We start from the raw sequence: 16,867 nt of genomic DNA on the forward strand, positions 1-16,867 counted from the left end.
ATAGAAGTCCTGCTCATACCCTGAATGTACCCACCGTAGTGGTATAATGCCACTGCCATAACGTGACCGTAGTGCCAATCTCAAAAACATGCCAATGTGCCAGTCTAATGGTCATGGCCAGTCTTACATTGAAAGCCATAGGGTTAGATATGAAGGGTGATAGCGCCAGCCTTAAATTTATTATAGTACCAATTTTATTGCCATGGCAATAGTGCCATTCTGGAAACTATAGGATGTATAGTTATAGCCCTAATGCCAGTCTCAACGTCATGGGCATTGTGTTAGCCTCATAGTAATGGCCCCAGGGTCAATCTTATAGATATGGCCACAGGATCGGTCCCAGTCATGGCCACACAGCCAGTGCGATAATCATAGCCATAATGACAGACCCAAAATAATGCCATTAATGGCCACAGTGCCAGCTTTATGCTTACATCCATAGCGCCAGTCTCATGGTTATGCCATAGTGCAAATCTCATAGTTATGTTATAGTGCCAGTCTCATATTAATGCCATCGTGCCAGTCTTATAGTTATGCCATAGTGCCAGTCTCAAAGTTATGCCATAGTGCCAGTCTCATAGCATTAGTCTCATAGTCATCAAAAGAGTGCCAGTTTCATAGTTATGACTACAGCATTAGTCACATAGTCATGCCATAGTGCCAGTCTCATAGTTATGCCATAGTGCCAGTCTCACAGTCATGCCATAGTGCCAGTCTCATATTAATGCCATAGTGCCAGTCTCATAGTTATGCCATAGTGCCAGTCTCATAGTTATGCCATAGTGCCAGTCTCATAGTCATGCCATAGTGCCAGTTTGATAGTAATGCCATAGTGCCAGTCTCATAGTCATCCCATAGTGCCAGTTTGATAGTAATGCCATAGTGCCAGTCTCATAGCATTAGTCTCATAGTTATGTTATAGTGCCAGTCTCATATTAATACGATAGTGCTAGTCTCATAGTCACGCCATAGTGCCAGTCTGATAGTAATGCCATAGTGCTAGTCTCATAGTCACGCCATAGTGCCAGTCTGATAGTAATGCCATAGTGCTAGTCTCATAGTTATGCCATAGTGCCGGTCTCATATTAATGCCATAGTGCCAGTCTCATAGTCATGACCATAGTATAACTTAAATAGTTCTGCCATAGTTATGCTCACAGTGACAGTTTTGTGGCTATGGTCATCCTGTAAATACTTTCCGTACTTGTTCCAATCTTCCACGCTACTCATCCCTCATTGGACAGAAAGTGTTACCTAAGCCGTCCATCAGCCCCATCACAATTTTGGCGTGTTCTCCTCACCGTATGCATGGTGCCCTCCTGGTCTGCAGTCAAGTGCAAATATCGACCATAGTTCTGCATCTGGTATGAAGCCCAACCAGGCTTCAGTATCATGGGGAAAAGTAGTGAAGTGTTAAAGGTTTGCAAGTTGCGGATTTGGCTGCGGATCTGCTCTTCCATGTGTTTTACAATAGCATGTAAAGCTATGGAAAACCAAATCCACTGTGCACATGCTGCGGAAAATTCCGCACAGAAATGCTGCGGTTTATTTTCCGCAGCATGTCAATTCTTTGAGCGGATTCCGCAGCGTTTTATACCTATTCCTTAATAGGAATCTACAGGTGTAAAAACGCAGGCGAAATCCTCACAAAATCTGTACAAAATCCGCAGTAAATCCACAGGTAAAACGCAGAATTCTGCAGAATAAGAGCGGAAAAATCCACAATGGAAGCCTTACTGTCCTTACAATCTGCAACTAAAGGGCTTTTGTAGTTTCATTTAAGTTTAAACAGATGATTTTACAAAAATATATTTTGACAGCATTTCAGTTTAGGAAAAAAAACAAAACCCCAGCACAGTCACCTGCCCAATCCCCCCCTGATCTGGCCCCTGCCGGTCCCCACTTCCTTTTCCCGGTATTATTGTCCACTACGTGGTCATGTGACTGCTGCATTGAAATACTTGGATCTGTAAGTGGGCACCAGCAGGCGACCTGAGAAGCAGAAGAACCAGATTGATGGGGGCGATTGGTAAAGTGAGTATTTCATTTTTATTTTTTCATTATTTTAGACTAATCTGAACCTTTTACAAAATATTTTTTTTCTGGACAAGTCTTTTAAACTTACCACAACTTTCTCATATAACTTTCTGCTCCTCACCATTTCTAAGATCTCTGTTTGCTGTCAGTAAATAGGAACTTGGATCTAGAATGTGAAAGTCTTCATGAAGAGTTAAAGGGAACCTTTTCCCCATGTAGAGTACGGCCGCATCTTTCAGCCCTCTGATTCAGCATTCTAGAGTGCCACAAAAAAAACAACATTTGTTATACTCACAGGTGACACGGTCCGGTCCGATGGGCGTCTCTGGTCTTGATCCGGTGACTCCTCTCTTCTTATTATTGCCCTGCTTCATGTGGATGATGTGTCCTACGTCATGCACACAGTGTCTGCCATCATGCTCCTGCGCAGGCGCACTGCTCACTTCTCACGGTATTGTAGTGCGCATGCGCTGGCGCTCTTTGCCATTTCGCTGCACTTGCGCATTGCAGTACAGATAGAAGCGCACCTGCGCAGGAGCACGATTGGGGAACAATGTGTGGATGACGTGTAACGCATGATCCACACGAAGCAGGGAAAGAGGACGGCGATCGCAAGAAGAGAGGAGGCACCGGATCAAGACCAGACACAACTATCGGGCTGGACCGCGCCATCTGTGAGTATAATAAAACCTCTTTTTTGAGCCTTGCAGAGGGGATTGGGGACCAAAATGCTGTACCAGGGAGCTTACAGGTGCTGGCCGTACTATATATGGGGAAAACTTGGTGACAGGTTCCCTTTAACTGGCATTGCATCCTGTGTGGGTGTGAAGGGTTAAACTCAGAACAATTAAAGCAGGCTTCATTTTGTGCTTTTCGACTCCATCTTGCTGTTTTGAGATGAATTTTGTTACTAGGTAAAAGTTCATAGTTGTTATGAGACCTCGATGGTTTTAACCTGAACAAGACATGAGACTGAGGTTGTATTGCTCTACGAAGACCTTGACGTACAGGCTGTTCCTGCATTCTTATAGGTTAAGAACTGTGAGCGTGTTCTTATGTTGATTGGTTGAAGTATAACTTCTAAGATTATGAAAAGTGCGACACGATAAACGGGGCTTAGAGATCTGCTCGATCCCCCCAAACAGAGACACACGTCTCCATCTGGTCATTTTCAGTTGCCGGCAACGCTCTGTGGATCAATTTGAAAATCACTGAGTCAACCGTGAAGGGTCACTTCAGACCCTCCCTCAACATGGGCAATGTAGCTACAAAGTCTGGATTCCAGATAAATTCCAGTGATACATTGTAAGAAATAGTCAGGACAGATTTGTGCTGTTTAAGCTCACATAGCATTGCCTAAACTGGATACAATTGCAGCAAACCCTCAGTTATTAAGTGCTCAGCACTCCTTATTGGAAACTGGTGTCCCCCCAATTGTTCTCTTCGGCCCCTAAGACATCAGGCAGGAGGATGTATGGCACTGAAGACACACTACCATAAAGTGATAGGGCTTGCTCACGCCAGCGTATTCATTGGGATTTTTATCGGACAGCCCTCGGACCAGAGTTATCCTATAGGGCAGTGCAGATCTGCAATCCAGCATGAGGAAACAAATCACTGCATTCTGCGAGTGGCTCCACAAATCGGATCACACGCACCCATTCAAGTCTATGGGTGCATGTAAATCATTGGACTGCACTCGGGAAGCTGACGCCGGGGGACGTGACAGACATTGGAATGTGAGTATGTACTGTTTTTTTTTTACTTTTACAATGGTAACCAGGGTAAATATCGGGTTACTAAGCGCGGCCCTGCACTTAGTAACCCGATATTTACCCTGGTTACAAGTGAACACATGTGTGTGACGCCGATCCAGCGATGACAGCGGGTGATCAGCGACCAAAAAAAGGTCCTGATCATTCCCCAGCGACCAACAATCTCCCAGCAGGGGCCTGATCGTTGGTCGCTGTCACACATAACGAGATCGTTAGCGGGATCGTTGCTACGTCACAAAAAGCGTGACGTTGCAACGATATCGTTAACGAAATCGTTATGTGTGAAGGTACCTTAAGATCAGAGTTTTCTCAGAGTGTTATTAGCATAATCGATCAGATGACCCTGACTATATGCATCACCAATAGCCTCCAATGCTACAGTAAAATGTGCATGGCATAATATGTCAGTATAGTGGATAACAATATATGGCAGACTGGGGCAAAGTGTAGCCCGCGGGCCACATGCGGCACTTTGGGTATTCCAGTGCGGGCCAAGTACTTGGACAGCCAAAGCTCTGGGTACATTATTTTGTTTAGGGGGGCTTTGTGGGGACACACTATGTAGGGGAACTCTCATACTGTGTAAGGAGACTTTGTGGGGACATAATGTGTATGGGTCTTTGTGTGGACATATTGTATAGGGGGCTTTGTGGGGTCTTACTATATAGGTTTTTTTTGAGGGGATATCATACTATGTTAGGGGCTCCGCGGACTTCATACTTTGTGGTTACATCACAATGTGTAGGGGGCTTTGTGGGGTCTTACTATGTAGGGGGGTTGGAGGGGATATCATACTATGTTAGCGGCTCTGTGCGGACTTCATACTTCGTGGTTACATCACAATGTGTAGGGGGCTTTGTGGGGTCTTACTATGTAGGGGGGTTGGAGGGGATATCATACTATGTGAGGAGCTCTGTGGGGACTTCATACTTTGTAGGAACATCACAATGTGTAGGGGGGCTTTATGGGGATATACTATGTGGGGGGCTGTGAGGGGATATCATACTATGTGAGGGCCTCTATGGGGACTTCATACTTTTGGGAACATCACAATGTGTAGGAGGGCTTTATGGGGATATACTATGTGGGGGGTTGTGAGGGGATATCATACTATGTGAGGGCCTCTATGGGGACTTCATACTTTTGGGTACATCACAATGTGTAGGGGGGCTTTATGGGGATATACTATGTAGGGGGGTTGTGAGGGGATATCATACTATGTGAGGGCCTCTATGGGGACTTCATACTTTTGGGAACATCACAATGTGTAGGGGGGCTTTATGGGGATATACTATGTGGGGGGCTGTGAGGGGATATCATACTATGTGAGGGCCTCTATGGGGACTTCATACTTTTGGGAACATCACAATGTGGGGATATACTATGTGGGGGGTTGTGAGGGGATATCATACTATGTGAGGGCCTCTATGGGGACTTCATAGTTTTGGGAACATCACAATGTGTAGGGGGGCTTTATGGGGATATACTACGTAGGGGGGTTGTGAGGGGATATCATACTATGTGAGGGCCTCTATGGGGACTTCATACTTTTGGGAACATCACAATGTGTAGGGGGGCTTTATGGGGATATACTATGTGGGGGGTTGTGAGGGGATATCATACTATGTGAGGGGCTCTATGGAGACTTCATACTTTTGGGAACATCACAATGTGTAGGGGGGCTTTATGGGGATATACCATGTGGGGGGGCTGTGAGGGGATATCATACTATGTGAGGGGCTCTATGGGGACTTCATACTTTGTGGGAACATCATACTTTGTAAGGGGGCTTTGTGGGGACACACTATGTATGGGGGCTGTGTGGGGATATCATACTGTTTGAGGGGCTGTGTGGGAACATCATACTGTGAGTGGGGACTGTAGGGGCTTCATATTGTGTTGCGAGCTGTTGACCAAGGTACAAAGGCTGAATAACAGGAGCAGAATAATTTACTGCTTTATAATTTTTATAAATATCAGTAAATTAATTGATTACATGTCTTTTTATTAGCTGCTTCAGGAAAGAACACCTTACATATATTAACAGTATCAGCGATTCACCAGACATAATGATGCTCAAGATTAAGTGATAAAAATTGATATAAAACAATAATCATGAGCAGAATAAAGTTTGGCTGATTGGTTTGGCCTCCACAACAGTCACAGTCTCTCTTGTGGCCCCTTGGAAACATTAATTGCCCACCTGTGATGTAAGATATTCCATATTTTATGGTCCGGGAGAACATACTAATGGGGCAGCAGCCTCATGGGGCCCAAGTGGTAAGGGGGCCCACTTCCACCTCCAAAGCAGCAACCAGCTTCTGGCACAGACATATTATCGCACAGGGGCCTCTACTGATGGTTTCCTCCCCGGATACTCTTTTGGCCTCATCTTCTTGCCTTGTGCATTAGGCGCCTTACCTGGTGCACGCCCTATGCAGAGGCCTATAACACCACGTGAACATTAGCCGTGATTAGGTGTTATACTGAAGCTGCAAATCATCATACTGTGCTACGTCCACCCTGCAGGCCCGGAACATGCACTGGAAATGATCATTCACAATTCTGCAGGGTATTGGAAACAGTCAGCAAGCTTGACGGAAAAACTCACCTAACAGCTCAACTGAGCTTCAATTATTCAACTCGAATCATCAGATAGAGACTGAGCCGGCAACACACTTTATTCAGCTCTGAAACCAGCAGGATTGTGATTTCAGCTCTGGAGCATATTACAGGCGGCAGCCGGCCATGACTACTATTGTGGCTCATGTTATACATCCCCCAGTGTAAAAAATGTCAGTAGATGCCGGTAACTAATCATCTGACACACATTTCCTAAACTATGGCACAAGTTGTTCTTCCTGTAAACTTTCCTCTGAGTTATATCTGGGAAAGCTGGGTGCCATCTAATCCTCCTCTCCCTCTATTATATGTCATCCAGCTTTCCTAGATTCCTCTCTCCATCTCCTCCTCTATCATTTCATTACTAGGCCGGACTTTAGGAAAAGTTGGGTGACTTTTCCGTTAACTCTTTAGTTGTCACCCAGCTTTCTCTACATCATAGACCATTTTTTTATATATATATATTTTTTTTCTTTTCAAAAGGATTTGCCTAATAACGGGCAGGAGGCAATAAAAGGAGAACAATCCACTCCACCTATGGAGAAACCCAAACTTCACCAACTCTTATCATCCAAGCACCAGAAACGAGGGCAGTTCTTCTCTTCGCCCCTGCGCCATATGGTCCAATCTGTGTCTCTCTCCACCGGTTATTGCAGAACTACAACTCCCAGCTGGAAGTTGTAGTCCTAGAAAAAAAAAAAAGCTGGAGAAGCTCTACAGTTTGGAGAGCAGACCTTCTGCCTATACACAAAGCAGGGATCAGCACCTGGGACAGCAACGGAAATCAGGAGAAGGGGGAAGCATAGTGTCCAGCGAAGGGTTAATGATGTCACAGGGAGGGGCTGCTAATCAGAAGACCACCGTGCATTAGATGATGATGGGTGAGGACCCCTCCATTGTGCCTGATTGCACTGCGCCTGCGCCAGGATGATGGCCATGGAATATAGATGAGGCAGGGACCATGATAGCAGAATAAAGCCCCTGGCAGCCCACCCCACCACGAGCTGAGCCCCCTGATACACTGTATCCCCCCTCCCCCACTGACGAGCTGGTACAAGGTGTCCACATACCTGAATCCTGCGTGGAACATGTACATCCTGGGGCCCCCCGCACTGGCGTATTTGGGGGTGGTGAAGATGTTGTCCTTCTTCAGGGACACGTAGCTGATGAGGGAGAGGATGAGGAGGGCGACGCTCAGCATCACCAGACCCAGCACACTTGCCACCCGCACCATCTTGCAGATTCTCATCCCTGCTCAATGCAGCAGCCACATAAGAACTAGGTCGGCGGGGAGACACAAAAACACGGAGATAATCCGCAGGGAGAGCCCGGAGACTTAGCAGGAAGATGGAGGGGAAATGGCAGCTGAGGCGTCGGTGCTGCTGCTGCTGCTGCTGGGAGCCCCCCTCATGGTGCAGCGCCAGCTGCCAGCCTGCAGTAATGGAGGCCTCTGCAGGAAACCCCCCATACAGCCCGGAATCCCCCTCACACAGCCCGGCTGAGCCTCTGCCTGGTGGGAGGAGGCTGGGGGCATGCGTAGTGCGGCTCCGCACCAGGGTCTCCCTGCCAGGGAGCCACCCTGCCCTCACACCAGCAAAGGGGCAGATGCCAGGGAGCCACCCTGCCCTCACACCAGCAAAGGGGCAGATGCCAGGGAGCCACCCTGCCCTCACACCAGCAAAGGGGCAGATGCCAGGGAGCCACCCTGCCCTCACACCAGCAAAGGGGCAGATGCCAGGGAGCCACCCTGCCCTCACACCAGCAAAGGGGCAGATGCCAGGGAGCCACCCTGCCCTCACACCAGCAAAGAGGCAGATGCCAGGGAGCCACCCTGCCCTCACACCAGCAAAGGGGGAGATGCCAGGGAGCCACCCTGCCCTCACACCAGCAAAGGGACAGATGCCAGGGAGCCACCCTGCCCTCACACCAGCAAAGGGGCAGATGCCAGGGAGCCACCCTGCCCTCACACCAGCAAAGGGACAGATGCCAGGGAGCAACCCTGCCCTCACACCAGCAAGGGGGAGATGCCAGGTAGCAACTCTGTCCTCACACCAGCAAAGGGGCAGATGCCAGGGAGCCACCCTGCCCTCACACCAGCAAAGGGGCAGATGCCAGGGAGCCACCCTGCCCTCACACCAGCAAAGGGGCAGATGCCAGGGAGCCACCCTGCCCTCACACCAGCAAACGGGCAGATGCCAGGGAGCAACCCTGCCCTCACACCAGCAAAGGGGCAGATGCCAGGGAGCCACCATGCCCTCACACCAGCAAAGGGGCAGATGCCAGGGAGCCACCCTGCCCTCACACCAGCAAAGGGACAGATGCCAGGGAGCAACCCTGCCCTCACACCAGCAAGGGGGAGATGCCAGGGAGCAACTCTGTCCTCACACCAGCAAAGGGGCAGATGCCAGGGAGCCACCCTGCCCTCACACCAGCAAAGGGGCAGATGCCAGGGAGCCACCCTGTCCTCACACCAGCAAAGGGGCAGATGCCAGGGAGCCACCCTGCCCTCACACCAGCAAAGGGGCAGATGCCAGGGAGCCACCCTGCCCTCACACCAGCAAAGGGGCAGATGCCAGGGAGCCACCCTGCCCTCACACCAGCAAAGGGGCAGATGCCAGGGAGCAACCCTGCCCTCACACCAGCAAAGGGGGAAATGCCAGGGAGCCACCCTGCCCTCACACCAGCAAAGGGACAGATGCCAGGGAGCAACCCTGCCCTCACACCAGCAAGGGGGAGATGCCAGGTAGCAACTCTGTCCTCACACCAGCAAAGGGGCAGATGCCAGGGAGCCACCCTGCCCTCACACCAGCAAAGGGGCAGATGCCAGGGAGCCACCCTGCCCTCACACCAGCAAAGGGGCAGATGCCAGGGAGCCACCCTGCCCTCACACCAGCAAACGGGCAGATGCCAGGGAGCAACCCTGCCCTCACACCAGCAAAGGGGCAGATGCCAGGGAGCCACCATGCCCTCACACCAGCAAAGGGGCAGATGCCAGGGAGCCACCCTGCCCTCACACCAGCAAAGGGACAGATGCCAGGGAGCAACCCTGCCCTCACACCAGCAAGGGGGAGATGCCAGGGAGCAACTCTGTCCTCACACCAGCAAAGGGGCAGATGCCAGGGAGCCACCCTGCCCTCACACCAGCAAAGGGGCAGATGCCAGGGAGCCACCCTGCCCTCACACCAGCAAAGGGGCAGATGCCAGGGAGCCACCCTGCCCTCACACCAGCAAAGGGGCAGATGCCAGGGAGCCACCCTGCCCTCACACCAGCAAAGGGGCAGATGCCAGGGAGCCACCCTGCCCTCACACCAGCAAAGGGGCAGATGCCAGGGAGCAACCCTGCCCTCACACCAGCAAAGGGGGAAATGCCAGGGAGCCACCCTGCCCTCACACCAGCAAAGGGGCAGATGCCAGGGAGCCACCCTGCCCTCACACCAGCAAAGGGACAGATGCCAGGGAGCAACCCTGACCTCACACCAGCAAAGGGACAGATGCCAGGGAGCAACCCTGCCCTCACACCAGCAAAGGGGCAGATGCCAGGGAGCCACCCTGCCCTCACACCAGCAAAGGGGCAGATGCCAGGGAGCCACCCTGCCCTCACACCAGCAAAGGGGCAGATGCCAGGGAGCCACCCTGCCCTCACACCAGCAAAGAGGCAGATGCCAGGGAGCAACCCTGCCCTCACACCAGCAAAGGGGCAGATGCCAGGGAGCAACCCTGCCCTCACACCAGCAAGGGGGCAGATGCCAGGGAGCCACCCTGTCCTCACACCAGCAAAGGGGCAGATGCCAGGGAGCCACCCTGCCCTCACACCAGCAAAGGGGCAGATGCCAGGGAGCAACCCTGCCCTCACACCAGCAAGGGGGCAGATGCCAGGGAGCCACCGTGCCCTCACACCAGCAAAGGGGCAGATGCCAGGGAGCCACCCTGCCCTCACACCAGCAAAGGGGCAGATGCCAGGGAGCAACCCTGCCCTCACACCAGCAAAGGGGCAGATGCCAGGGAGCCACCCTGTCCTCACACCAGCAAAGGGGCAGATGCCAGGGAGCCACCCTGCCCTCACACCAGCAAAGGGGCAGATGCCAGGGAGCCACCCTGCCCTCACACCAGCAAGGGGGCAGATGCCAGGGAGCCACCCTGTCCTCACACCAGCAAAGGGGCAGATGCCAGGGAGCCACCCTGCCCTCACACCAGCAAAGGGGCAGATGCCAGGGAGCCACCCTGCCCTCACACCAGCAAAGGGGCAGATGCCAGGGAGCCACCCTGCCCTCACACCAGCAAGGGGGCAGATGCCAGGGAGCCACCCTGTCCTCAGACCAGCAAAGGGGCAGATGCCAGGGAGCCACCCTGCCCTCACACCAGCAAAGGGGCAGATGCCAGGGAGCCACCCTGCCCTCACACCAGCAAAGGGGCAGATGCCAGGGAGCCACCCTGCCCTCACACCAGCAAAGGGGCAGATGCCAGGGAGCCACCCTGCCCTCACACCAGCAAAGGGGCAGATGCCAGGGAGCAACCCTGCCCTCACACCAGCAAGGGGGAGATGCCAGGGAGCAACTCTGCCCTCACACCAGCAAGGGGGCAGATGCCAGGGAGCCACCCTGCCCTCACACCAGCAAGGGGGCAGATGCCAGGGAGCCACCCTGCCCTCACACCAGCAAAGGGGCAGATGCCAGGGAGCCACCCTGCCCTCACACCAGCAAAGGGGCAGATGCCAGGGAGCAACCCTGCCCTCACACCAGCAAAGGGGCAGATGCCAGGGAGCAACCCTGCCCTCACACCAGCAAGGGGGAGATGCCAGGGAGCAACTCTGCCCTCACACCAGCAAAGGGGCAGATGCCAGGGAGCCACCCTGCCCTCACACCAGCAAGGGGGCAGATGCCAGGGAGCCACCCTGTCCTCACACCAGCAAAGGGGCAGATGCCAGGGAGCAACCCTGCCCTCACACCAGCAAAGGGGCAGATGCCAGGGAGCAACCTTGCCCTCACACCAGCAAAGGGGCAGATGCCAGGGAGCCACCCTGCCCTCACACCAGCAAAGGGGGCAGATGCCAGGGAGCCACCCTGTCCTCACACCAGCAAAGGGGCAGATGCCAGGGAGCCACCCTGCCCTCACACCAGCAAAGGGGCAGATGCCAGGGAGCAACCCTGCCCTCACACCAGCAAAGGGGCAGATGCCAGGGAGCAACCCTGCCCTCACACCAGCAAGGGGGCAGATGCCAGGGAGCCACCCTGTCCTCACACCAGCAAAGGGGCAGATGCCAGGGAGCCACCCTGCCCTCACACCAGCAAAGGGGCAGATGCCAGGGAGCCACCCTGCCCTCACACCAGCAAAGGGGCAGATGCCAGGGAGCCACCCTGCCCTCACACCAGCAAAGGGGCAGATGCCAGGGAGCCACCCTGCCCTCACACCAGCAAAGGGGCAGATGCCAGGGAGCAACCCTGCCCTCACACCAGCAAAGGGGCAGATGCCAGGGAGCCACCCTGCCCTCACACCAGCAAAGGGGCAGATGCCAGGGAGCCACCCTGCCCTCACACCAGCAAAGGGACAGATGCCAGGGAGCAACCCTGCCCTCACACCAGCAAAGGGACAGATGCCAGGGAGCAACCCTGCCCTCACACCAGCAAGGGGGAGATGCCAGGGAGCAATTCTGCCCTCACACCAGCAAAGGGGCAGATGCCAGGGAGCCACCCTGCCCTCACACCAGCAAAGGGGCAGATGCCAGGGAGCCACTCTGCCCTCACACCAGCAAAGGGGCAGATGCCAGGGAGCCACCCTGCCCTCACACCAGCAAAGGGACAGATGCCAGGGAGCCACCCTGCCCTCACACCAGCAAAGGGGCAGATGCCAGGGAGCCACCCTGCCCTCACACCAGCAAAGGGGTAGATGCCAGGGAGCCACCCTGCCCTCACACCAGCAAAGGGGCAGATGCCAGGGAGCCACCCTGCCCTCACACCAGCAAAGGGACAGATGCCAGGGAGCAACCCTGCCCTCACAGCAGCAAAGGGACAGATGCCAGGGAGCAACCCTGCCCTCACACCAGCAAAGGGGCAGATGCCAGGGAGCCTCCCTGCCCTCACACCAGCAAAGGGGCAGATGCCAGGGAGCCACCCTGCCCTCACACCAGCAAAGAGGCAGATGCCAGGGAGCAACCCTGCCCTCACACCAGCAAAGGGGCAGATGCCAGGGAGCAACCCTGCCCTCACACCAGCAAGGGGGCAGATGCCGGGGAGCCACCCTGTCCTCACACCAGCAAGGGGGCAGATGCCAGGGAGCCACCCTGCCCTCACACCAGCAAAGGGGCAGATGCCAGGGAGCCACCCTGCCCTCACACCAGCAAAGGGGCAGATGCCAGGGAGCCACCGTGCCCTCACACCAGCAAAGGGGCAGATGCCAGGGAGCCACCGTGCCCTCACACCAGCAAAGGGGCAGATGCCAGGGAGCCACCCTGCCCTCACACCAGCAAAGGGGCAGATGCCAGGGAGCCACCCTGCCCTCACACCAGCAAAGGGGCAGATGTCAGGGAGCCACCCTGTCCTCACACCAGCAAAGGGGCAGATGCCAGGGAGCCACCCTGCCCTCACACCAGCAAAGGGGCAGATGCCAGGGAGCCACCCTGCCCTCACACCAGCAAGGGGGCAGATGCCAGGGAGCCACCCTGTCCTCACACCAGCAAAGGGGCAGATGCCAGGGAGCCACCCTGCCCTCACACCAGCAAAGGGGCAGATGCCAGGGAGCCACCCTGCCCTCACACCAGCAAAGGGGCAGATGCCAGGGAGCAACCCTGCCCTCACACCAGCAAGGGGGCAGATGCCAGTGAGCCACCCTGTCCTCACACCAGCAAAGGGGCAGATGCCAGGGAGCCACCCTGCCCTCACACCAGCAAAGGGGCAGATGCCAGGGAGCCACCCTGCCCTCACACCAGCAAAGGGGCAGATGCCAGGGAGCCACCCTGCCCTCACACCAGCAAAGGGGCAGATGCCAGGGAGCCACCCTGCCCTCACACCAGCAAAGGGGCAGATGCCAGGGAGCAACCCTGCCCTCACACCAGCAAGGGGCAGATGCCAGGGAGCAACTCTGCCCTCACACCAGCAAAGGGGCAGATGCCAGGGAGCCACCCTGCCCTCACACCAGCAAGGGGGCAGATGCCAGGGAGCCACCCTGCCCTCACACCAGCAAAGGGGCAGATGCCAGGGAGCCACCCTGCCCTCACACCAGCAAAGGGGCAGATGCCAGGGAGCAACCCTGCCCTCACACCAGCAAAGGGGCAGATGCCAGGGAGCAACCCTGCCCTCACACCAGCAAGGGGGAGATGCCAAGGAGCAACTCTGCCCTCACGCCAGCAAAGGGGCAGATGCCAGGGAGCCACCCTGCCCTCACACCAGCAAGGGGGCAGATGCCAGGGAGCCACCCTGTCCTCACACCAGCAAAGGGGCAGATGCCAGGGAGCAACCCTGCCCTCACACCAGCAAAGGGGCAGATGCCAGGGAGCAACCTTGCCCTCACACCAGCAAAGGGGCAGATGCCAGGGAGCCACCCTGCCCTCACACCAGCAAAGGGGGCAGATGCCAGGGAGCCACCCTGTCCTCACACCAGCAAAGGGGCAGATGCCAGGGAGCCACCCTGCCCTCACACCAGCAAAGGGGCAGATGCCAGGGAGCAACCCTGCCCTCACACCAGCAAAGGGGCAGATGCCAGGGAGCAACCCTGCCCTCACACCAGCAAGGGGGCAGATGCCAGGGAGCCACCCTGTCCTCACACCAGCAAAGGGGCAGATGCCAGGGAGCCACCCTGCCCTCACACCAGCAAAGGGGCAGATGCCAGGGAGCAACCCTGCCCTCACACCAGCAAGGGGGCAGATGCCAGGGAGCCACCGTGCCCTCACACCAGCAAAGGGGCAGATGCCAGGGAGCCACCCTGCCCTCACACCAGCAAAGGGGCAGATGCCAGGGAGCCACCCTGCCCTCACACCAGCAAGGGGGCAGATGCCAGGGAGCCACCCTGTCCTCACACCAGCAAAGGGGCAGATGCCAGGGAGCCACCCTGCCCTCACACCAGCAAAGGGGCAGATGCCAGGGAGCCACCCTGCCCTCACACCAGCAAAGGGGCAGATGCCAGGGAGCCACCCTGCCCTCACACCAGCAAAGGGGCAGATGCCAGGGAGCCACCCTGCCCTCACACCAGCAAAGGGGCAGATGCCAGGGAGCCACCCTGCCCTCACACCAGCAAGGGGGCAGATGCCAGGGAGCCACCCTGTCCTCACACCAGCAAAGGGGCAGATGCCAGGGAGCAACCCTGCCCTCACACCAGCAAAGGGGCAGATGCCAGGGAGCCACCCTGCCCTCACACCAGCAAAGGGGCAGATGCCAGGGAGCCACCCTGCCCTCACACCAGCAAAGGGGCAGATGCCAGGGAGCAACCCTGCCCTCACACCAGCAAAGGGGCAGATGCCAGGGAGCAACCCTGCCCTCACACCAGCAAGGGGGCAGATGCCAGGGAGCCACCCTGTCCTCACACCAGCAAAGAGGCAGATGCCAGGGAGCAACCCTGCCCTCACACCAGCAAAGGGGCAGATGCCAGGGAGCAACCCTGCCCTCACACCAGCAAAGGGGCAGATGCCAGGGAGCAACCTTGCCCTCACACCAGCAAAGGGGCAGATGCCAGGGAGCCACCCTGCCCTCACACCAGCAAAGGGGGCAGATGCCAGGGAGCCACCCTGCCCTCACACCAGCAAAGGGGCAGATGCCAGGGAGCAACCCTGCCCTCACACCAGCAAAGGGGCAGATGCCAGGGAGCAACCCTGCCCTCACACCAGCAAGGGGGCAGATGCCAGGGAGCCACCCTGTCCTCACACCAGCAAAGGGGCAGATGCCAGGGAGCCACCCTGCCCTCACACCAGCAAAGGGGCAGATGCCAGGGAGCAACCCTGCCCTCACACCAGCAAGGGGGCAGATGCCAGGGAGCCACCGTGCCCTCACACCAGCAAAGGGGCAGATGCCAGGGAGCCACCCTGCCCTCACACCAGCAAAGGGGCAGATGCCAGGGAGCCACCCTGCCCTCACACCAGCAAGGGGGCAGATGCCAGGGAGCCACCCTGCCCTCACACCAGCAAAGGGGCAGATGCCAGGGAGCCACCCTGCCCTCACACCAGCAAAGGGGCAGATGCCAGGGAGCAACCCTGTCCTCACACCAGCAAAGGGGCAGATGCCAGGGAGCCACCCTGCCCTCACACCAGCAAAGGGGCAGATGCCAGGGAGCCACCCTGCCCTCACACCAGCAAAGGGGCAGATGCCAGGGAGCCACCCTGCCCTCACACCAGCAAAGGGGCAGATGCCAGGGAGCCACCCTGCCCTCACACCAGCAAAGGGGCAGATGCCAGGGAGCCACCCTGCCCTCACACCAGCAAGGGGGCAGATGCCAGGGAGCCACCCTGTCCTCACACCAGCAAAGGGGCAGATGCCAGGGAGCAACCCTGCCCTCACACCAGCAAAGGGGCAGATGCCAGGGAGCCACCCTGCCCTCACACCAGCAAGGGGGCAGATGCCAGGGAGCCACCCTGCCCTCACACCAGCAAAGGGGCAGATGCCAGGGAGCCACCGTGCCCTCACACCAGCAAAGGGGCAGACAACAACAACTTCTCTAGCTGCTTTACGTGATTAAAAAAATAGCTAAAATACTCTATAAATTATCTATCTCATATTTACTCAGCTATTGCTCCCAGCTGTCCTTTATTTATCTATTTATATATTATCTATCATCTATTTATCCATCCATCTATCTATTATCTATCATTCATCTATTATCTATCTATCTATTACACACTGCTCAAAAAATAAAGGGAACACTTAAACAACAGAATATAACTCTCAAGTAAGTCAAACTTCTGTGAAATCAAACTGTCCACTTAGGCTCTGTGCACACGATGCGGATTTTGCTGCGGGTCCGCGGCAGTTTCCCATGAGTTTACAGTACAATGTAAACCTATGGGAAACCGAAAAGGCTGTGCCCATGCTGCGGAAAAAAACGTGCGGAAACACAGCGGTTTACATTCCGCAGCATGTCAATTCTTTCTGCGGAAACGCAGCGGTTTTACACCTGCTCCATAATAGAAAACCGCAGGTGTAAAACCGCAGTGCAATCCGCAGAAAAAACGCGGTAAATCCGCAATAAATCCGCAGGAAAAACGCAGTGGACCGTTCTACGTGTGCACATAGCCTTAGGAAGCAACACTGATTGACGATCAATTTCACATGCTGTTGTGCAAATGGAATAGACAACAGATGGAAATTATTGGCAATTATCAAGACACACTCAATAAAGCAGTGGTTCTGCAGGTGGGGACCACAGACCACATCTCAGTACCAATGGTTTCTGGCTGATGTTTCGGTCACTTTTGAATGTTGGTTGTGCTTTCACACTCGTAGCATGAGATGCTC

At 55.3% G+C, this 16,867-nt stretch overlaps 1 protein-coding gene across 1 annotated transcript in view; it reads right to left on the reverse strand.

Annotated features, from left to right (window-relative positions):
• The window catches only part of ST8SIA3 (ST8 alpha-N-acetyl-neuraminide alpha-2,8-sialyltransferase 3), a 30,763-nt gene extending 22,530 nt beyond the window's left edge, over positions 1-8,233 (reverse strand). Inside the window, exon 1 of the mRNA XM_069746035.1 lies at positions 7,505-8,233. Within this exon, the coding sequence (XP_069602136.1) occupies positions 7,505-7,683 (179 nt within the window). The 5' untranslated portion in view covers positions 7,684-8,233. The remainder of the gene's footprint in view (positions 1-7,504) is intronic.
• Positions 8,234-16,867: the final 8,634 nt, after the last annotated feature.

Source organism: Ranitomeya imitator, chromosome 1 (genome assembly GCF_032444005.1).
Source record: "Ranitomeya imitator isolate aRanImi1 chromosome 1, aRanImi1.pri, whole genome shotgun sequence".
In the NCBI taxonomy this organism is placed as follows: domain Eukaryota; kingdom Metazoa; phylum Chordata; class Amphibia; order Anura; family Dendrobatidae; genus Ranitomeya; species Ranitomeya imitator.